Source organism: Pinus tabuliformis, chromosome 7 (genome assembly GCF_031772625.1).
Source record: "Pinus tabuliformis cultivar Carrire ecotype Pingquan chromosome 7, CPIR1, whole genome shotgun sequence".
Lineage (NCBI taxonomy): Eukaryota > Viridiplantae > Streptophyta > Pinopsida > Pinales > Pinaceae > Pinus > Pinus tabuliformis.
The window spans coordinates 1089332382-1089355642 of record NC_142293.1 but is presented as its reverse complement, the minus strand read 5'-3'; the positions used below and the strand labels follow the sequence as shown (position 1 = coordinate 1089355642).

Sequence of the window (23261 nt, the reverse complement as noted above, 5' to 3'; positions counted from 1 at the left end):
TACCTTAAAGAAATGTCCACTATGGCTCAAAGATACTCTCGAAGATGTTGAAAGACATGCTGCTTCAAGAGGGACATTTCGTGAAAGTAAGAAGCCGAACAAGTATCAAGGGTACTTCGCTGCCATGAGTACTATTGTTCAAGCTGAACCTTGCACGTTCAAAGACGCTGTAAAACACCAAGTATGTAAGGATGCCTTGAATGAGGAATATGAATCTATCATGAAGAATGATGTCTAGGACGTGGTGCCTAGACCTAAGGACAAGTCTGTGGTCACCTCAAAATGGCTTTACAAAATTAAACATGGCGCTGATGGGAGTGCTGAAAAATATAAGGCTAGGTTCGTTGCTTGAGGCTTCTCTCAAAAGGAAGGAGTGGACTATGGCAAGATATTTGCACTAGTGGCCCGAGATACCACTATTCGATCTATTATTTCTCTCGCTGCCAGCCATGGATGGAGCCTACATCAAATGGATGTCAAAATTGCTTTCTTGCATGGCTTGCTTAAGGAGGAAGCCTACTTGGAGCAACCTTAAGGGTTTGAAGTACAAGATCGAAGGACACATGTATGCAGGTTGAAGAAATGTCTCTATCGGTTGAAGCAAGCCCCTAAGGCTTGGTATGAGAGGATTGATAGTTATCTTGTGAAGCTGGGATTTACAAGGAGCTATTTTGATCCAAACTTATACTTCAAGGTTGAAATGGACATGCCTCTTATTTTGGTCCTTTATGTTGATGATCTCTTTCTGAGTGGTGCGAACCCTCTCATCTGGCCTATGAGTTGGGAAAAATGGATAGGGACCATAACACTACAGATGGACACATTGTGTACTACCGTACTCCCTATGTCTAGGATGCATGGTGTTCAACAACTTGTTCTGGGATCAAGTCTGATTGGCGTTTTCCCCTGGATTGACTTTTGTTAGTGGAGAGTGGCAAGGTCTCGTGACTCACTCTCAATCAATTCTTCTTCATTGTTACATCAGTGATCAATAGAGTAGAGATGAGATGCAGAGATGGTACATGATGACAGGATGGCATGATGGATTGGTAGGTAGAATTCTCCCTAGTTGAGAGGGAGTGTTAAAATTGGCGACTAGGCATAAATTCCACTTTGGATAGCTCATTTGATGGAGATGATTATTGCATTGAATTCCTCTTTTCGAGAGGACCAAAATTGACCTTTATCATTAAGTTTGGATAAGCATAAATGTGCTTTTGAATTTATGCCGACACGTGCAAACTATCAAGGTCGACCACATCATCATGTAGGCTCATGAAGCCCAAGAAACATGTCACTTCACCCTCAACGACTCGTATAAATAGAGAGACCTCAAACCTCATTTGGCATCCTCTCATCACACATATTCTTCTCTCTTCTCATCTGATTGGTTCGTATAGATATTGGGCAACCAAATTCTTCTCACATGAGTGGCTAGAAAAGAGAACGAATTACAGGGTCGAATTGTAGGACTATTGCATGGTTTGACCAACGTTGACGAAGGGGTATTTGACCAAGTTTGATTGCAATTTTTGGGTCAAAATTTTGATTTTGGAGAGCGGCATCTATTGGCATAGAAATCGAGGTATTATGAGCTCTTTGACCAGGGATGACCGCAGGATTTGACCAATTTTGACTACTATTTTCATGATTGTTTTGGGCCGACTTTGACCACCTAAGGAGGCTGAGTTTGACTAGGTATGACAGAGCTGCGTTGTGGATGACTTGCTGTTGTTTTGATGAGCGTTGACTTTCTAGTTAGGGCTATTGATTGTTGCAGAAAATTACAGAGATTGTTTTGACTATCATTTGACAAGTCAATTTTGACTTTATTGTACTCTGTCTCTCTTTTGAACATTTGATATAATAATAAGAAGAATTGATCAAAGGGTTTTCCCCATCTTGGGGTTTTTCCTTGGCATTCACCAAATCTGGTGTTCCCTTATCTTGGCTTCTGCATTTTGTTATTCATGTTCTATCTACAGTCACTGCCAATGTGATTTATGGTTAATGTGATAGCTTAAGGAAAAACTAAATTGGAAATTTTCATTGTGCTTCTAAAAGGACATTGAAGTAATTGTGCTAAGCATAGAACATACCATTATTAACTAAAATTAACACTATCACAATCATCATATACAATGCTAGTGATCTTTGATACCATCTAGGCCAACTGCAAAGGTATCTAGGTACCATCTAGGTTACGTGCTAAGGTACTATCCCAACAAGGATCTAGGGGTCATCTAGGTTACTTGCCAAGACACCAGGTGTCATCTAGGGTACTAACAAGGTTCTAGGTATCATCTAGGCTACCTACCAAGATACCAACTCAACCAGGATGCAGATTGTTAAAATTGGCAACTAGGGCCAAACTCCATGTGGGTCATCTTATTTATGACAATTGATATTTGTTTTGGATCCCTCTCATCGAGAGGTGTAGGATTGATCTAAAGATCATTTGATTCCGATAAGTATTCATGGAGTTATGAATTTATTTGTGTTATAAGACAATTCGCCAAGGTCGGCCAGCAACCAAATAAACCCCACATGTGCTCAACATTTTAGGATAAAAATAGGTGACTTGATAGTCATTTCTACACATACTTCTATCTTGATTTCTCTCCACTTGTCTTGGGTTTTAGTGGAAGAGAAATCTAGGAGTGGAAGCCCTAGATGTTGGAGGAAAAGAAGGCAGCCCTAACGCTACAAGGAGGACAGCCCTAGTATCTACACAGTCAAGTGAGAAGCCCTAGGACGCAGTCAAGTGAGAAGGCCTAACACAGTCAAGTTTATGGGCCGCAGTGAGGGTTTGCTATAGGTGATAGTGTGGTAAGTAAGGGCTGTTCCAAGTGCGTATTGCTGGGCAGATTAGGCCGAGGAACAACTGTGTGGACAATGGAGTCTTAGCCGCAGTATAAGGGGTCAAAGGAACAGTGTGAAGGCTGCCCTAAACAGTGTGAAGGGGCTATAGAGATAGCGTGGCCTTTGCCACAGTATAAGGACCAGAAGGACAACATGGAGGCTGCCCTAGACAACGTGAAGGGGCTGTAGGGACAGCATGGCCTTAGTCTCAGTCAAACAAATCTAAAGGAATAGCGTAGGTGTGGAGGGTTATTCCCTTGGACAACCACAATCTTTAGAAGGCTGGTTTGTTGATTTGTATGGAGGATAAGGGCTGTACGATGATGCCCTAACCCGTGATGCAGTGTAGTAGTGCAGTGTGGTGAAACAACACAAGGCAGCAAGGGTACACGGTGCTGCTCAGCAGCAAGCATGGCCAGCAGCAAGGAAGGCAGCTAGTACAACAGTGTTAAGACTACATGATGCTGCTAGCTAGTGCAACAAAGTAAATGGGATTGCTGGGCTACATGGTGCTGCCAAGATGCAAGGGACAACAGGTGACTTAGTGCTGCAAAGATGAATGGGACAACTAGACAATGAAGCTCGGTGGAGCCACGATACAAGGGACAACAAGGCTACATGGTGCTGCTAAGACACATGGACAGCAGCAAGGTATGCTAAGACATATGGTACAATTGCAACGTATGCTAAGGCAAAGAGCATGGACGGCATGGCAAGCAAGCAAACATGGAATGGCCATATCACTAACAGTGGGACAACATTATGCTAAATAGGACAGCTGGCTACATGGTGCTGCTAACTAGTGCAGCAAAGATGCATGGATGATGGGACAGCAGGCTACATAGCGCTGCAAAAATGCATGGGACAGCAAGCAAACTTGGAATGAATAGTGGGACAACTGTATGCCTCATAGGACAACAGTGACTAGCATGATACAACAAGTTACAATGGACAGCAGTGCAACATCAGGTGCAGCAATATGAAGTGTACAACATGGTCATGAGGTCCAACATTGTGATGATGGGTGCAACATGGTGCAGCACAGTGAGGTGCAACAGGATGACGAGATGCAACACAATGATAGGTGAAGGAGTCACCTTGTAAAGTGTTGACTTCTGTTGTAAATGTACTATCTCTCTCTCTCTGCTGAACTATTGAAGAACATATAAGAAGAATTGATCAAGGGTTCCCCACATTGGGGTTTGTCCCTAGCTAGCGCCACATCTTGTGTCCTCTTGTCTTGGCTTGTCTTCTGCGATTTATGTTTATGTTCTATCTGCAATTTACTTAAATGCTAATGTGATTGCTAATCTGGAAAAGATATTGAGCTAACTGTGAAAATTGAAATAAATTCCCTTAAGCATAGAACATACCTAAAATTAACATGGTATCAGAGTTGAGGTGAAGACAAAGCCCAAGCAAGAGTGAAAGAGCAATCACCGAAGACAGTTGGGAAAGAACAAAAGGATCAGTGGATTCCTCATCCTTCTTCAAATTCACCGAGGGTGAACTAGAAGCAAAGAATATTATCAGAATGGCACAAGGAAAGGCAGATGCCTTCGCTGCAATAAGTTCGGCCATTATGCGAAGGAGTGTTCGAATGGCAGGGACACATCACTTGATGATTATAACAATCATTCTAGGGACATCATCAATGATCAGAGGAATGACAGGGAATGTAGGTCATCAAGGAAATGGCCGACTCTTCAAAGAAAGCAAGGAACCCCAGGTATGAAGAATCAAATGTTGTTTCTAATAAGATAAAGAAGCATTATCTTGGTTTGACCCTCTCCTTCAGATTTTGTGGCAATCTGGCTCATTGATTATAGTGCTTCAAGGCACTTCAATGGATAGAAGGGTGTTCTCTCTAATTTGGTAGAGATGGAAACACTTGTGTGATTATACTTGGAGTCGATGCCACCTATCCCGGAAAGGGTGTAGGAAATGTTACCCCTCAATTGAATGAGGGTAACTCGATTCATTTACAGAATCTCTTTTATGTACCTGATCGCAAGAAGAACTTGGTGTCCATTTCGGCAATGGAAGTCAAAGGTTTTAGGGTGGCATTCATTGATGGAAAGGTACGTGTTTGAAAATAGAATTTTCAAAGATGCTTCTACTCATGGGTTCAGGGTTGGCAATTTGTATTAAGTTGCAGGATGGTCCATTGGGGACCATGTCAGTTGTCACATCTCATCTATAGCTTCGAAGGTCTACTTATTATGGGGCCCTACTCGATGTGAGTCAGATGGCGACAGGGATGCCTGAATTCAAGAAGAACATGAAGGTACATGTCTGAGATGTACGAAAGGAAAATCTTAAAAGGGGACCATTCCCCTCATATAGAAGGTCCACAGGTTTGGAACAACCCAAGGGATTTGAGATTCATGATCAAGAATCTCATGAAGAAATCCCTCTATGTCTTGAAGTAAAACACCCCGGGCGTAGTATGAGAGGATTGATAATTGTCTGATGAAAGCTGAGATTCACTAGGAGTGAAGCTGATCTAAACCTTTGCTTGAAAGTTGTGGATGATAGACCTCTCATACTGGCACCTTCTGAGGACGACCTCTTTCTGACAGGTGCAGACCCTCTCATTTACAAAAGCAAGAGGGAGTTGGATTCCGGATTTGGAATGGTGAACTGCAAGCCTATGACTACCTCGATGGAGCTTAACTTTTAGAAGTTATGTGGTATTGATGCCGAACCTGATTTGGGAAATGCCTTTTAGTTTCGTAAACTCATTCTAGCATTGATGTTTTTGGTGAACTTCTGTCTAGATATATGTTTACAGTTAGCATGTTGGGCTCATATTTGGTTGAGCTTCACTAGATTGGTGCCAAGAATCTTCTGAGATATCTTCGGGGCACAATCTCTCATGGATTGAGATACACAGCCGTAAATATGAAGCTGCATGATTATTCGAGTGCTGACTGGGCAGGCAATGTGGAGAATCGGAAGAGCACTTCTAAGTGCTGGTTCTCTTTGGATTATGCTTCGATATCCTGGATGAGTAGGAAGAAAAAGTCGGTTGCTATAAGCAATGCTGAGACCGAATACATAGCTACGAGTATGATCTCGTGTGAAGCTACCTGGTTATGGAAGCTCTTCAACGAGTTGTTTGTACACACGATGGACACCACTGTAATCCTCTGTGTCAACCAAGGGGGGATTCGATTGTTGAGGAATTCAGTATTCTATAATTGCTCCAGCATATAGACATCAGATACTACCTTATCTAGGATATGGTACGTCGATGAGCGAGGAGGCTCCATCGCATTGAGACTGATGTATAGGTCGCAGACATTCTGTCTAAGCCTCGGGGAAAGGTCAAATTTGTGACTTTCCCGAACGGCTTGGAGTCGTTGAGGGACCTTCTTATGAGGGTCCTGCATGATGCATCCATTGAGCTCTGGGAGCTCCGGGGGCTTGGGGTACTACTTGGAGCAACAAGCAACCATAGGGCGACTCACCCTCCCCTAATGGTGCGCTTTGTGCAGGGTGAATAGCTCAGCCTTCCCTTGTGATACCCCGTGGCGACTTAGGGACAGGATGAATGGTTCTTCTGTCGAGGCATCCTACCCATGCAGTCTGAGACTTATGGGAAGTACCTCTCATCTGGCTAATGAGCAGGGAAGTGGGGTTAGGGACCATAGTAGTACTATCGATGGACGCATCGTTGTATCTAATGTACTCCCTATTCTAGGATGACCTCCATTGATTTGGGATCAATGAAACTAATCTGGGATCAGTATGAGTGGTTTGAGACACTCTCTTGTGATATTGATCTGGGATCAATGAAATTGATTTCGGGTCAGTGAGAGTGGTATGACACACTCTCTTTATATGGAACTGACTTAGGGTCAGTAGAGAATGGTATGAGACATTCTCGATCAATTCTTCTTCTTCATGGTTCAACAGAGCAGGGAGTAGAGCAAAGCTCAGCAGAGCAATGCAGGCACTGATGGCAGAGATAGTACAATCGGACAGATGGATCAGCAGATGGAGTTCTCCCTAGTTGAGAGGGAGTGTTAAAATTGGCAACTAGGGCCAAACTTCATGTGGGTCATCTTATTTATGGTAGCTGATATTTTTCTTGGATCCCTCTCATCGAGAGTGTAGGATTGATCTAAAGATCATCCGATTCCGATAAGTATTCATGGAGTTATGAATTTATTTGTGTTATAAGACAATTCGTCAAGGTCGGCCAGCGACCAAATAAACCCCACATGTGCTCAACGTTTTAGTATAAAAAGAGGTGACTTGATAGTCATTTCTACACACACTTCTATCTTGATTTTTCTCCACTTGTCTTGGGTTTTAGTGTAAGAGAAATCTAGGAGTGGAAGCCGTAGACGTTGGAGGAAAAGAAGGCAACCCTAATGCTACAAGGAGGACATCCCTAGTATCTAGTATCTGCATAGTCAAGTGAGAAACCCTAGGACGTAGCCAAATGAGAAGCACTAGGATGCAGTCAAGTGAGAAGCCCTAACGTAGTCAAGTTTATGGGCCACAGTGAGGGTTTGCTGTAGGTGATAGTGTGGTAAGTAAGGGCTGTTCCAAGTGCGTATTGTTGGGAAGATTAGGCCGAGGAACAATTGTGTGGACAACAGAGTCTTAGTCGCAATATAAGGGGTCAAAGGAACAACGCGAAGGCTGCCCTAGACAGCGTGAAGGGGCTATAGAGATAGCGTGGCCTTAGCCACAGTATGAAGGACCAGAAGGACAACGTGGAGGCTGCCCTAGAAAACATGAAGGGGCTGTAGGGACAACATGGCCTTAGTCACAGTCAAACAAAGCCAAAAGGAATAGCGTAGGTGTGGAGGGTTATTCCCTTGGAGAACCACAATCTTTAGAACGCTGGTTTGCTGATTTGTATGGAGGATAAGGGCTGTAGGATGATGGCCTAACCCGTGATGCAGTGCAGTAGTGCAGCGTGGTGAAACAACACATGGAAGCAAGGGTACATGGTTCTGCTTAGCAGCAAGCATGGATAGCAGCAAGCAAGGCGACTAGTACAGCAGTGCTAAGACTACATGATGCTGCTAACTAGTGCAACAAAGTAAATGGGACTGCTGGGCTACATGGTGCTGCCAAGATGCAAGGGACAACAGGTGACTTAGTGCTACAAAGATGAACGGGACAACTAGACAATGAAGCTTGGTGGAGCCATGATACAAGGGACAACAAGGCTACATGGTGCTGCTAAGACACATGGACAACAACAAGGTATGCTAAGTCATATGTTACAATTGCAACGTATGCTAAGGCAAAGAGCATGGACGACATGGCAAGCAAGCAAACATGGAATGGCCATATCACTAACAGTGGGACAACATTATGCTAAATAGGGCAACTGGCTACATGGTGCTGCTAACTAGTGCAACAAAGTAAATGGGACAACAAGGTGACTAGTGCAGCAAAGATGCATGGGACAGCAGGCTACATAGCGCGACAAAAATGCATGGGACAACAAGCAAACTTGGAATGAACAATGGGACAACTGTATGCCTCATAGGACAACAATGACTAGCATGGTACAACAATGGACAGCAGTGCAGCATCAGGTGCAGCAATATGAAGTGTATAGCATGGTCATGAGGTCCAACATTGTGATGATGGGTGCATCATGGTGCAACACGGTGAGGTGCAACATGATGACGAGATGCAGCACAATGATAGGTGAAGGAGTCACCTTGGAGAATCAGTTGAAGCAACATGTCTTCAACTGATCTCATGTATCATCTTCTTAAGAGGTGAGCTATGCTCTTATCTAGATAAGTCAAAGTGTTGACTTCTGTTGTAATTGTACTCTCTCTCTCTCTCTTGAACTATTGAACATATAAGAACAATTGATCAAGGGTTTCCACACTTTGGGGTTTGTCCTTGGCGAGCGCCACATTGTGTCCTCTTGTCTTGGCTTGTCTTCTGCGGTTTATGTTTATGTTCTATCTGCAATTTACTTTAATGCTGATGTGATTGCTAATCTGGAAAAGATATTGAGCTAACTGTGAAAATTGAAATAAATTGCTCTAAGCATAGAACATACCTAAAATTAACATAGATGTCATCTAGGCTACCTGCCAAGACACAAACTTAAAAGGGATCTAGGTGTCATCTAAGCTACCTACCAAGACACCAACAGGGATCTAGGTACCATCTAGGCTAGTTGCCAAGGTACCATCCCTAATAGGGATCTAAGCATCATCTAGGATTCCTGCCAAGATACCAACCCTAAGTGCCATCATACGGGCTAAAAAACCTAAGGTACAACAACTCATATGTCTTAATAAAATAGGAGGTATTTACCAATCCAATCATGTTTCTCAAATATACAAGTTTCTCAATGAGAGATTTAGTCAAAAAATCAACTACCTGTTCATCTTTGTCGTAATATATTGTAGCTTCATGTTCCCATCTTAATCCTTAATCTTAACATGAGACACTATGTCCTTGGTCAACCCTATGCTGCTTTGGTTATCACAATTATATAACAATGGGATTCATCGATCCTCAAATCAACTAGAACCAAACAATTTCCTTTTTCAACATATTCAGCTTCATTCTTTAATCATTAATATGCTCATTAGATAAGAACTTCAATATCATTAGGGTTTCTGTAGCTTCCTCTTTCTATTATGCTCATTATTATCACGAGGTCATCATTAAACATTTTCATGTACCTGCAATTTTCATCAACAAGTACAACCAAGCACAATATACAAGAATCATGATATCAAATTTTAGTCTAGGGTTTATAGTGGAACATTTTGCTCCTAAGGTTTCTTATATGGACTCTTAAGATCCATCTTGATTCGTCAGTGCATTTTTTAGGTAGGGTTTAGTGCAAACCTTAGAACCCTACTTAAAACTTCATAAGGGTTTCTATTATAACATTTAGCTAGCAAACCCTATATGTCATATCTCAAGAATTAGGGATTCTTAGAGGAAATAATAAACTAGGGATAGGGTTTCTATTTTCTAGGGTTGATTTCTATCTAGGGTTTCGAAAACCCTTAAATATCAACAAACCCTAAACTTCAGATCTACGAATTAGCTTCAAAAACCTTATAAGTATTATAAATACTTTCAAATGATCATAAAGATATAATATAGAAAACATACCTTTAATAGTCTTCCTCTTTTTGGACTGCTCCTCTAAAACTTCCTTTATGTTGCAATTTCATTTTATTAGAGGATCTTTGAGATCCTTATGATGTCATAACATTGCTACACAAAATGATCTATATGCCTTGGTGGATGATCAAAGATACTATCGATGCTTTAGTAAGTGTAATTTCTTGAGAGTTGAACTGCTCCCTTTGAATCTAGCAATAATCTTTTGACTTCATTTGCCTACAATCCCTTTTCATGGAGAACATAAAAGAAATGTTATAATTGCATAGAGATAAGGCTAGATAAACTTGAAGAAATAAAAAATAATGATATGAAAATACTTATCTTTTTGTGAACTGCAACGACTCCCTTTTGATCTTGAATAGGTCTAGATATCTTTAAGATATACCTTATCCTAGAACATGTCTAGGAATTTTGGACACACTCTCTTATTACTAGGATTACAAATCAAAGTTTATAAACTAAGGCTACAAACGAAAACAATAGTGATCTATAAACGTGTTTTTCACAAAACCTAAAGACCTAGAATTAAAGGATATGAATTATTGACAATCCCTAAGACTTCAAGTCTCTTCTTGATTAATAGCTATGTTGCCAGGAAACGTGGGTTCGGGGCCGAGTACGGGGACGGGGACGGGAATGGGGACGTCATTTTTTGAAACAGGGTGCGTGGGTTCGTCAGGGGTATATTATAATTTATATATATAATATATAAATATTATATTTTATAAATTATAATATATGTGAAATTGTATATTTTTCAACTTTAAACAAGAAAACTAAAATACTTGTGATTTAAACTTTAGATATTTAAGCATGCACATCATTGAACATTCAACATTCACAATGAAATTTCAAAATTTCTAGTGTTATATCAAGTGTGAATTGGAGTTTACATATTAATAAGAATCATGATATATGTCCATTGTCATTCTACATTCAAAATTTGCCTTAAGGCATCTCCAAACAAAAACTAGGAAATTTTAAAATACTAAAATAAAAATAGCTAATAGTGAACAATGGCTTCCTCAAGCCATGTCATCAACATCACTCAGATCTTCAGTTAGCATGCTCTCCAGGTAGGAATCACTCTCATCTCGAGGCTCTTTCTCATCCATAGCAACTGGAGGTAGCTCAATAAGGCCATGTGGTTGTATCTCTTCACCCACACACATAACATCATCTGTGTATTGGTCCCATCTCTTGAAAGGACCCTCCTTATAACGAAGATCTTTCTGAGATATGAGACAAAGTGTGCTATGAATGTACACTAAGTTCTCTGCCTTCTTTGAGCCCAACCTATTTCTCTTTACTGAATGGATAAAGACATAAGTACTCCAATTCCTCTCGAAAGATGCAGAACTAGCTACTTGGAATATTAGGGGAAGCCCATTAAATTAATTAAAAATTTAAAAATTAAAATTAAAATGAACTCCAAAGAACCCGATTTTGGGGTTCCAAGTACCCATCATCAGGGTTCTTCGTACCTGTTAAGACAAAAGAACCCAATTTTTTTTAATGGAGAACCCGGTTCTTTATAGAAGAACCCGGTTCTTATGGGTTCTTCTCAGAAGCACCCATCCAAGAATCCGGTACTTGGGTTCGAGAACCCGGGACGGGTTCGAGAACCCCACCCCCGGGTTCGGGAACCCGTGCAACATAGATTAATAGTACAAGTCTTTGACTTCAGGATCTTCTCCTTTGTTTTTGTTCGATGGTTCTTCAGTATCAACAACATTAGCATCTCTTTCTCTCTTCTTGTTATCATTTGATTTTTTGGGACATTGGTTTCTATAGTGCCCAAATTTGTGACATTGAAAACATTGAATTTTTGATAGATCAGTCTTCTTGTGATGATTCCTTTTTGAACCTTTGTCAGATTTATTATTTCCTCCTTTCATTTTGAAATGGGCTCAATAGGCATTTGAGATATCATTTTCTCCATCTTGATTTCCTCCTATTAGAGCAAGTTCAGCTTCTTCTCGAGTACATGCAGACCATAGTTCTTTAAATGATGGAGTTTCTCTCCAACTATTGTTTCCAACTGCAAAGGCATTCCATCATTTGGCCAAACCTAGAATGATTGATATTACAAGTTCCTTATTAGGGATAATTTCATCAATTGCTTGGAGTTCATCTCTTATATTGGAATTTTTTACAAAATATGAAGATATAGTATCCTCCTTTGTCATCTTGATAGTTCGAAGCTCATTCTTTAGGCTTGCAACTTGGCCAATATTTTTGATTGTGAATAGTTTAGAGAGAGCTTCATACATTTTCTTTGAAGTATCTTGAGTGGATATGTAGGGAATTAGATTGTCCTTGATTGAATCCACAATGAGGCTCATGGCTAGAATATCATTCTCCTTGAATTTTTCTTTTCCAGCATCATTTGTAGGTTCTTTTACTTTTCCTAGCACAATGTCTAAGACTTTGTGCCTAGCAAGGATAAGATCCATCCTTGTCTTCTAGGCTCTAAAATTTGAAGCTCCTTGAAGCTTGTTCTCAGATTTCATTGATGATGCCATAGGTATACTTGTTAATGTCATAAGTCTTTCTTCTAGCTTGCTTTTGATGATTGTTTCAAGGTGTTGGTTACTCCTCTTTTATTGATACTTCAAAGGTCCTTGATACTTCTTCAAACTTGCTTCAATGAAGATCCCAATATTATTTTTCTTTAAGGACTTTCTTGTGAATGATGTCTTCCAATGTCCACAAAAGATTTTCCAAGATGCTTCTTTCAAGATGTTCTCAAGAGCTTCTTAGTCTAGTAGCCTTCCTGAATGATGACCCTTCTCTTCTTAGAGCTTCTTCTTATACTCTTCCTTGCTTTATGACAAATGATCTTCAAGCTACCTTTTTCCCTTTCTTACCTTAGCTCTGAGACCATGTTAGAAAATCAAAAGGCAGGAAAAATTATTTTCTTACTTTGATAATAGCTTGTTATGTTGTCGTCTTTTATCTTCTCTTCATCAAGAAACTATCAAATAAAAAAGAACATGAAGATCACAAGAACAATAGAACATCGCATGTAGGCTCTCAGCGAGGGCAAAACTCCTCTTCTAGGGGAAAACCCAATCAAACTCTTCTTCTATTATAGAACCAAATCAAAATGAGACAACTAGTACTTGACCAAGACTTCCACCACACACCAAGTCAACCCTCCAAAATATCTTCCTTCAAAGGAGTCAAAGTTCTTTCTTCAATGACTTTCTTCAAGGAGTCAAAGTATTCTTCTTTCAAAGATATTTCCTTCAAGAGTCAAAGCCTTCTTCAAACTTTAATGAGTCAAAGTCTTCCTTTAAAGAATCAAAGTCAAAGAGTCTTTCTGCAACTTGACAAAGATTTCGGCTTCTTGCTTCAGGTCTGCAAGTCGCCCTGCAGTCTTCGGCCCTTCAATTCACACAAATTGCAAGAAAATTTTTGCACGTGTGAGTTCGATTAGGTCATAATTATGGTTTCTTCTTTCTTGTTTGGATTCTTATCCTCTCTTCTAGTCTTCGCTCTCGATTCTATTCTGTTTTGAGTGTAGATCATACTTGGATGGATAGATGTCCCAATAGGTTGAATTATTCTCTAATATATAGTCATCTTGTGTGATCGAATGGGCTTCTTTTGGGCCGACTTCACTGGCAGGGTCGACTTGGTGTTCGGAGTCCATAAATGACACTTTAAAATCAAAATTAACGTTTCTTTCTTGATACTATGTTTCCATAAGGGTCTTACACATATGACAAGTACTATATTGACTCATTAAACCCTAGATCATGAAGAACATGCTTGACCTAGTTGACAAAATAAATATAGAGCATGAAACCCATGCTTTTCAAAATATAATTTTTAGTTTCTTTTGATTTTACAATGAATATGATTATAATACAAATTATGAAGACTAAGCATAATTACATTTTCCAACAAATCTCAGTGACAGTATCATCATCATTATAGGAGTGGCCTATGCACTCTCATAAATTATACAATTGTTCTTAAACCTATTGTAGACATTTGTTGGACATTAATAAAATTATGTTATCTTATCTGCATGATTGTGCCAAGACGAACTCTACAGCCCAGTATGGAGGAGATGTTGTAGTGGAGTGTTAGATCAAAAAATAATAATAATAGAACATAATGTCAACTTAATTAAAATATTAATAAAAAGTCAATTAAATATTAATATTAGAGTCAATTTGTTGTATTGTAGTTTTGTTTTTATTAACAAAATTACAAACAATTAAAAAAAAATGTATGTCCATATCACATTAAAATAAATTAAAATAATAATGATTCATATTTGTAACCATCATATTTCAAAACATATAATTAATAAACATATAAAAAAATAAATATAATTTAATTAATAAACATATAATTAGAAATAAAAATATTTCTTTATATAGAAATGTGAAATATATAAAAAACATAAATAGTAACTATAAATTAAAATCCATTTTACCATATAAATTAAAATAATGGTTCTTATTTGTAACTATTATATTTGAGAATTTCATATTTATATCTAATTGATAAACATATAAAAGCGAACTTCATATTTAAATCTAATTGATAAACGTATAAAAGATTTATTCTCTGTGTCTCTCTCAATATTATCAATGATATGCATGGAACATGAAAAACTTAAATATGTAATAATATGTATTATCATGGTTAATAAAATAAAAAATAACAATATTTCTATATATAGAGATGTGAAATTCATATAAATATCAATAATATTATTAAGAACTAGCATAGACGCATCTTAACTTTGGACTTAACAAGCACCAAGAAAAATCAGATTTCTTGAGGTGCAATCCTTTCAAGTTTTGCACTTAAAAAGAGGTTTGCATCTTGAGAGATTTGATTTTTCTTGATGCATGGTTGATCCATAGTTAAGATGGATCTATGCTGGTTGTAAAGTAATGGTGTTTTAAATACCCAATATTGTAAAATTGCATTACTTGTAGTCTATGGTGGAATACTATAAACAAAGTACTCATAAAGAAAATTACATGTCTCGAATCTTTCTCCTCAACCCTTTTTCTGGATGAAGAAATTCGCAACTCGGCCATTTTATAACAAAGTAAAACACTGAATCATCTTGTGTTATTTTCCACTGGAAACTTTGTCCTCTCCTAAAATGTGGGTAGAGTGTCCAAAATGTTGATATTTCTAGGGTTCACAGAAATTAGAAACAGTTTCCTTCAACAATAATTACTTCCAATGATCAGTTAGCAACTTAGCATCATTACATATATAACATCCAATATCATTAAGCAGTTATACAAAAGCAAATTTCAAGCATTAAACATGACAAAGAAATAGAAATAACCATGAGACAATGAGACGAGAGACAAAAAACTAGGCCTGAGGCCAGGGCAAAACCCAGAAATCTTTCCTTATGAGAAGAGAGAATTCAATGTTCATCAATACATCCAGAGATAAGACATCAATATAACATCTAACAAGAAAGAAAAACTTTCCACAAATGCCATGCCTCTCCTCCTTGCTTCTGACATTCGACCTCCTTCTATTCTTCTTTTCTCTAAAACAAAGATAAAACCATAGACCATCGATGTACCAAATGAGAGGGGAAGTCTCTCATATTTATAGTCTTCCAAAGGGGTCAAACGGGTGCCTCAAAGGGGCCCAGCCAACTTGGGGCCGACTTGATCAAGAAGACATAATTTAAAAATTAAATTTTTCCTAGGTATTTTCTTTATTAATGAATACTGACCACGGCTACTATATTTCCAACACAAAACAACTAGAGGTTTTTCCTAAATTTGAAAGAAATAGCATGTTGGAAGTAACAATAGTGGTTTGTTAAAAAAATGTTAAGATGGATCTATAATGGTTGTAAAATAATGGTATTTAAATACCCAGTAGTGTAAAACTGCATTACATGTAGTCTATGTTGGAATACATGTCTCGAATCTTTCTCCTCCTTGACCCTTCTTCTGGATGAAGAAATTCCCAACTTGGCTATTTTATAACAAATAAAATTCTAAATCATCTTGTGCTATTTTCCACTGGAAACTGTCATCTTATAAATCAATGTTGCACAAGTTCCAAATGTGGCTACGAGTATCCAAGACAACTAGAAGTGTTTCCTAAATTTGAAGGAAATGGCATGGAAATCATTGGCAACATTAAACTATATCAGTGTATCACAGATTTTGACCAAATAATATAACTGCCCTTTTAATTTTTCCTTCACTTGCAATCAGTGTTGTTAAAAGCGCGATTTAATCGCGCTTTTTTCAAAAACGCGCGCGTTTTTCCCTTTGCCGCATAAAACGCGCGTTTTATACGAAAAAAGCGGCAATTTTTTTTATAGCGCTTTTTTCCGAAAAAAGCGCGCTTTTTATCGAAAAAAGCGCCGAGGGCGCGGGCAGCGGGCTTATAAGTTATGAAAATCGATTTTTAATTAGTCATTTCTGACTGTCGCCGCGCGGAGGAGGAGGAGACGCCTTGTGGAGAAGAGCTGAAGGGTTTGGGAGCGAATCCAAGTGTTTTTAGGAGAAATCCAAGACAAGATCACCAATTTGTCCATAAAAACGGTATGTAGATTAATTTTTTTTTGTTTTCCTTGTTATAAACTTTGTTTTTCATTGTTTTTGGTTGAGAAATTTCATATGGGCACCATTTTCCTTTTGTTTTAATTGTTTTTAAAGAATTTTTTGTAATTTTTCATTGATTTGGGATGGGTAACTTGGTATGACTATGGGAACCAATTTTTTATTTTTTTTTTTCATTTTTTTTAAACATTGTTTATGTTTTTTGATTTTCATTGTTTTTTGGCATTTGCCATTTGGTTGGGTAACTTGGGATTTTGGAAATAATTAACTTGTAATTTTGTAAATGCTAAATTGTAATTTGTAATCCTAAATTCCTATTTCCTAATCCTTATTTTTCCATAGGTTTGCAAATTCAAAATTCAAAAACAAACATGCCAAGGAAATTGGATCCTTTCTGGGAATATGGTGAACCTAAAGCTCCGAATGATAGACAAAACTTGAATTGCAAGTTGTGTGGAAAGGAGATACGCAGGGGGGTGTACAGGTTGAAGTACCACCTTGCACAAATCCCTGGACATGATGTGGGGCCCTGTATAAATACAAATCCTGAACTTATCCAAAGAGCCATGAGAGCATTGGGAGAATTAGAGCACACTAGAGAGGCCAAAGAAGAACTCAAAAGGCAACTAAGAAGGACAACTGAAGGAAGTGGACCAAGTGGCACTGGTTCTACTGCAGCGTCAGTCAATCCGGTAGCTGCATCATCATTTTTTGTTCCTCGATCGGTTCAATGCTAAAAAGAACTGAAAAAGAACAAGCTGATAGGTTGATGGCAAAATTTCTCCTCTGGAGTGATATTCCTTTCAGCATTGTAAGGAATAATCCATTTTTCCAACCTGCTGTTGATGCTATTGCCAGTGTTGGCCTGGGGTACAAAATCCCTTCTTATCATGATTTCAGAGGCCGGATTCTTCAAGAGGAAAAGCGTGACTGCACCCAAAGATTGGAGGATTTTAGGGCATCATGGGCACAAACAGGATACACTGTTATGTCAGATGGTTGGACTGACCAAAAGGGGAGAACCCTTATAAACTTCTTGGTTAGTTGTCCCAAGGGGACTATGTTTATCAAATCTATTGATGCAACTCATCAAATCAAAGATGCAAGAACTTTATGTGATTTGCTGGATGTGTTTATTTTGGAGGTGGGTGCAGAAAATGTTGTCCAAGTCATAACGGACAATGCTGCAAATTATGTTGCTGCTGGTAGAATGCTTATGGACAGGCATCCTACTTTATTTTGGACACCTTGTGCTGCCCATTGTATTGATTTGATGTTAGAGGACATAGGGAAAATTCCCTTTGTCAAAGATATTGTTGACTCATCAAAAAGCATCACAAAATTTATATATAATCATACATCTGTGCTTAGCTTGATGAGAAGATTCACCAACAACAAAGAGTTGGTGCGCCCCGCCATTACACGGTTTGCGACGAGTTTCATATCTCTTCAATCCCTTTTGAATTCTATGTGGGATTTGAAGAGAATGTTTCTTTCAGAGGAGTGGCGTGCTTCGTCAATGAGCCGCAAACCAGAAGGAGAGGCGGTATGCAGACTAGTTTCATACCAGGAAGACTTCTGGGCGGGAGTGCAGGAGGTGTGCGCCGTTACTGAACCTTTGGTAAAGGTTCTTCGGTTGGTTGATGGTGAGAAGCCCGCAATGGGCTATTTGTATGAAGCCATGGACAGGGCCAAAGAAGCCATTCGGTCCTACTATGATGATAAGGGAGATGATGGGTTTCAGAAACAACTCCTTCTATGGGAAGTGATTGATGAGCGATGGAACAACACACTCCATCGTCCCATTCATGCTGCTGGGCTTTTCCTGAACCCTGCATTTTCTTATGCATGTGGGTTTGATTTTGATGCTGAGGTCATGGATGGATTATTATCCTGTGTCCAGAAGATGGTGAGATCTCCAGAACAACGTATAGAGATCTCTAAACAAATTGAGACATATAAGATGTCAGGTGGCACATTTGGCTTTGAGATGGCTGTCACTGATAGGACGATTAAAATGCCAGGTATTTTTTAGTTTGTACTTTGTAACTTTGTTTCAAATTTCATTGTCTCTTCAAATTCCATTTTTTTCTTATGTTTATTTAAAATTTTATTTGTAATTTTGTTGTAGACGCATGGTGGAAGATGTATGGTGGCAGAGTACCCCTTTTGCAAAAGCTTGCCGTACGCATCCTCAGCCAAACATGCAGCTCCTCAGGATGTGAGCGCAATTGGAGTGTATTTGAAAAAATACACAACAAGAAGCGCAATAGGTTAACACTTAAACATTTAAAATATTGCAAATTTCCAAATAAATTTTTGAATTCATTAAACAATATTTTTTTTATAATATTAATTATTAATTATTAATTATTATTTCATGAACTTTGTACAGGTTGGAGTCCCATAGACTTAATGACATGGTCTATGTCTACTACAATCTTCGATTGTGGGTGAGGCAACTAGAGAAGACACCTGATATGGATGCCATCTCATTGGATGGGATTGACACCACTGCTGAATGGAGGGTTGAGACCGAGAGGCCTCTCATGGATCCCACTGATGATTGGTTAGTGCAGGATGAGGAGGGGGAGGAGGAGGAGCAGGAGGAGCAGGAGCAGGAGGAGGAGGAGGAGCAGGTGGAGGAGGAGGAGCAGGAGGAGGAGGTGACACCGCCTACCCGGGCTACCACTACCACCAGTAGAGGACGTGGTCTCCGTCTAGCTCCTGTAGCTGCTACTACTAGTTCTTCAGCTTCTAGAGCACGTCAGACTCCACTGCCATTTCCACCAGCACAGGCACCAGCTTCTACATCTAGAGGGAAAGAGAAAGCTGTGCCATTTTCTCGCAAGAGGGGCAGAGGAAATCAATAGGATTAGACTTTCATTTTATTGTATATGACATTATGACATGATGAGATACATTATCATATTTTTTGTTGATATTTTGAGGCTGAGTTGGGACTCAGGACTTACTATTCAGGACATGATTCAATGTTATGTGTGATTTTAGCGCTAGAAATGATATTAAACATCTTATATATTAGTTTTTTTATCATATTTATGTGTCAATGTATTTATTTTATGTTGTAGATGGTTTAGATATTAAAAAAATTGAAAAAAAATGAAAAAAAAATGAATATTTTTGTGCCAAACGCTTTTTTCCCGCTTTTGCCGATTTTTTCCGCTTTATTCCCGGCGCCGATTTAATCCCGCTTGCGCTTTTAACAACATTGCTTGCAATAGCTATTAATATGTTATATCATAAAAGAGTTTGAATTTGACATTTTGACAAGGCCGGAACCAATTGTCCTTCTAAGACAAATTTTGAAACCACTCTAGACATGCCTATAATTGTCACAGTACTTTAGATGAATTTGGAAACCAGCCTGGATTCTTCGAAATCATAAGCTAACATGGAGTTATCGACAACGAATCAAAACAAAACGGATGAATAACAAGGGTAGTCACTGTTGAGATCATAAAATAGTGGATTTACAGTCAAATCTCCAATAAATCCTAATTTAGCATAGTGAAAATATGGCAGAAATGAAATGACACTTAAATTATGAACATGCCAGAGGTTGTACTCATTTCTTTCCATTTCAGGCTGGCCTTTCCCATCTGCCTATTTCACAACCAAACTTGGGACGACGTGTTCTGAAGTAGTCTGTTATTTGCCTTTTTTAATGCAGTTCATGTTGCCTCGAGTATTGTTGAACATTGGGAGTATCTTCTCTAATGAGCATTTCCATGTTGCGTTTTGTGCTTCTCTCCCTTGTGTGTGCATGCACATGTCAACATGTGCATTTGTGTGTGAGAGGGAAAGCTGTAGGTGGGGGACACGTCGTCATACATGCTAAATTAATGTCTGTAAAGGAAAAGACAGTTTTATGACTTGAGTATTTGATTTGGAAACCTCTCTTATTTCAGGAATCCTTATCAGGTACCAAGCATCTAAAAGAAACAGAAAATTTGAGATTGGGGATGTTCATTATCTTTTAACCATTTGATATGATGGGCACTTTACAGTGGTTTTGTGCATTTCTATCTGATTAAGCATAAAATTAACTGACATTTTTTGAAGTTGATATTTCACTGACATTTTTCTCAACTTGTTATTTCACTGATATATTTTTCTGAACTCAGTTTTATCCAAAAATGTTCTGATCTGTTGCATACAATTTTCTCATGTCTTATGCTAGAAATGAACTCATGAAGTGGTCTTATAATATTTCAATGTGCAGGTTGCAACAGCTAGTCAATTTTTTATTTCTTATACAATTCGTACATTTGGGGCACTTACCTTCGCCACTATTATGACTACAAGACAGGTTACTGTAAACTTATGTTTTCATATGTGTACATGCACTTTGAGTAGACAATGAATTTTTTTTGTAGGTAGATCTGTAGCTCTGAAATAAAAATCAAATTGCATGATATTGATGTACAATTACATAATCATGCCATGCAGCTTATCAGCATCTTACTTTCGTGCATATGGTTTGTGCACCCCTTAAGTTGGAAACAGTGTATAGGAGCAGTAAGTCTGATCTCTACCTTTGAACTGTTACCTCCTTGGTTGTAAAATAACTTTCATCATATTCAGTTAGAACGTATTCATTGAACATTGAGCATGTATCAGTTCCCACAAAGGTAACACATTTAAGAACTCTTGTGCTGGTTTGTAAAGGTAGCTCATTTACATGCATTCTGGTTGTTAATGATCACTGTTAATCTTATGGTCTGCGGTGTTTACTGCTGAACAGATTGTAGTCTTCGGTTCTTTGTATGGCAAAAGCTTCTTCAATGCTCAAAGGAAAAAGCTTGATTTGCCAAAACAACCAGAAACAGAAGAGGATAATCTATTGTTATATGAGGAAAGACGTCATCGTAATGATTTATTGTCCACATCTGTTGATGTATCTTCAAGGTAATGGCAGCTGTTACCTTTGATGAGTGCACATATGTGCTGAGCTGTAAAGACAACTGGTGGATAACATTATCCATTATTGATTGAATTTCAAGAACGGAGTTTACACAGATTTACAGGCTGTAATACTTGTCTAATTATGCTAATAGAAACCAATGTCACTGCATTTGAAATGAGTACTTTGTAATGTACCCAGAGCTCTGATGTGGTCTCTAATATAAATTTTGAAATATACACACATTTTGGGCCTTATATCCTAAATATCTAAACAACCGCTTGTATGGATGAAACAGGTTCATAACTGAATGCATGCTTTAAAATGTTATTTGATGATATAATTCTGAAAATATATTAATCATATTAGCAATAATACCATATGCACTGACAGTTGACTGGGCTTATGGGAAGTACGTATATGATCCTTCACGAACAATTGTATTAGAATTATGGTTGATGACAAAAAGCCTGGTAATTAGTGACTTGTAAATGGAAAAATCTTGAGTGGTTTGTAAAAAACATCAATGTCATAGTAAACCAAACCATTTAGTTAATAGGGTGGGGATACAGGGCCGATAATAGCTGTCTTAATTTAGGCATTTCTTGGAAAAACTGTGAATACTAGCAATGCAAAATTTGATGTCAATGACAAACTATATTTGAAGTACTTCAATTAGGTTTGGAAGATCATACATGTAGCTTGGTCATTGGCATGCAAAATAAACCCATAGAGAGGGAGAGGATGTGAATGGGCCTGTAGAGGCTAAGCATGGCTCCTTTGTTGATTAACATATATATCATTGCTGTTCCTGAAATGGGTGATGGATGGATAGTCGTGTTCACTCTACCTAAACCTGGAAAGTATACTGCAAAGTTCCTGAAATGGGTCATGGATGGATAGTCCTGTTCACTCTTCCTAAACCTGGAATGTATACTGCAAAGAAGGGAAAACTTGTTAGCTTCAATGTTGAATTATAACCTGGCAAATGCATAATATAAGCATCGTGGGGTGTTCTCCACTGAAAGAATTGTTGAGAAATCTATAGGGCTGCAATTAGGATGATATCTCTTAAACTTGATAACTGCTTGTGATTCCTTTTTACTTTTCTTAATTATTAGCTTCCTCTTTTATTATCATGTTGTTCTTATCATCAAACAATACCAAAACAAGAAGATCAACAATGCACAAGAACACAAGATGTAGGGTGCAAGCCAGGGCCAAAACCTCTCCACTGGGGAGGAAAACCCACAAATCTCTGCTCTTCTTATAGATTCTTCAAATGATGAATTCCAAGACCTCTAGACCAAGACCAATACCCTTCCAAGACCAACCTAGAGCTTCTTGATGATGTGCTCCTTCTATCCAAGTCAAACCCAGTCAAATCTATTCAAGCTGCACAACTTCAACCCCCAACTACAAAATTTCGACCTCCACTGTAGGTATAAAATTTTCGGCCCCTGCAACAACCATTGCTTCCACATGTGTGAGCAATTCTAGGGCTTCCAAAGCTTCCTTTGACCTTCGCTTGGGTTGCTTCCCCTTCTAGGGATTGTAGGTGACCTAATAGTCCTTTCTTCGACCTTTTTACAATTTCCTCTACTTCGACCTTGCAACATCAAAACCCTAGCTTTCCTTCTTCGCAAGTGAGAGAGAGAGAGAGAAATAACCCAAACCTTCATCCACCGTCCATCTTCCTTCTTTGCTAGCCTTCTTCTGCTTCTCCTTCACTTTGATGATGAGAAGTGAGTGAG

The 23261-nt window shown here is 38.6% G+C and overlaps 2 protein-coding genes across 2 annotated transcripts in view; both read left to right on the top strand.

Annotated features, from left to right (window-relative positions):
* Positions 1–21752, top strand: part of LOC149251355 (UDP-galactose/UDP-glucose transporter 5B-like) — a 245376-nt gene extending 223624 nt beyond the window's left edge. Inside the window, exons 9-11 of the mRNA XM_089459369.1 lie at positions 20827–20913; positions 21054–21122; positions 21349–21752. Of these exons, the coding sequence (XP_089315495.1) occupies positions 20827–20913; positions 21054–21122; positions 21349–21516 (324 nt within the window). The 3' untranslated portion in view covers positions 21517–21752. The remainder of the gene's footprint in view (positions 1–20826; positions 20914–21053; positions 21123–21348) is intronic.
* Positions 17649–20820, top strand: LOC149251356 (uncharacterized). Its single transcript, XM_089459370.1, has 2 exons — positions 17649–18853; positions 18976–20820. Exons 1-2 carry the CDS (start codon positions 18726–18728, stop codon positions 19451–19453), a joined length of 606 nt encoding a protein of 201 aa, XP_089315496.1. The 5' UTR covers positions 17649–18725; the 3' UTR covers positions 19454–20820.
* Positions 21753–23261: the final 1509 nt, after the last annotated feature.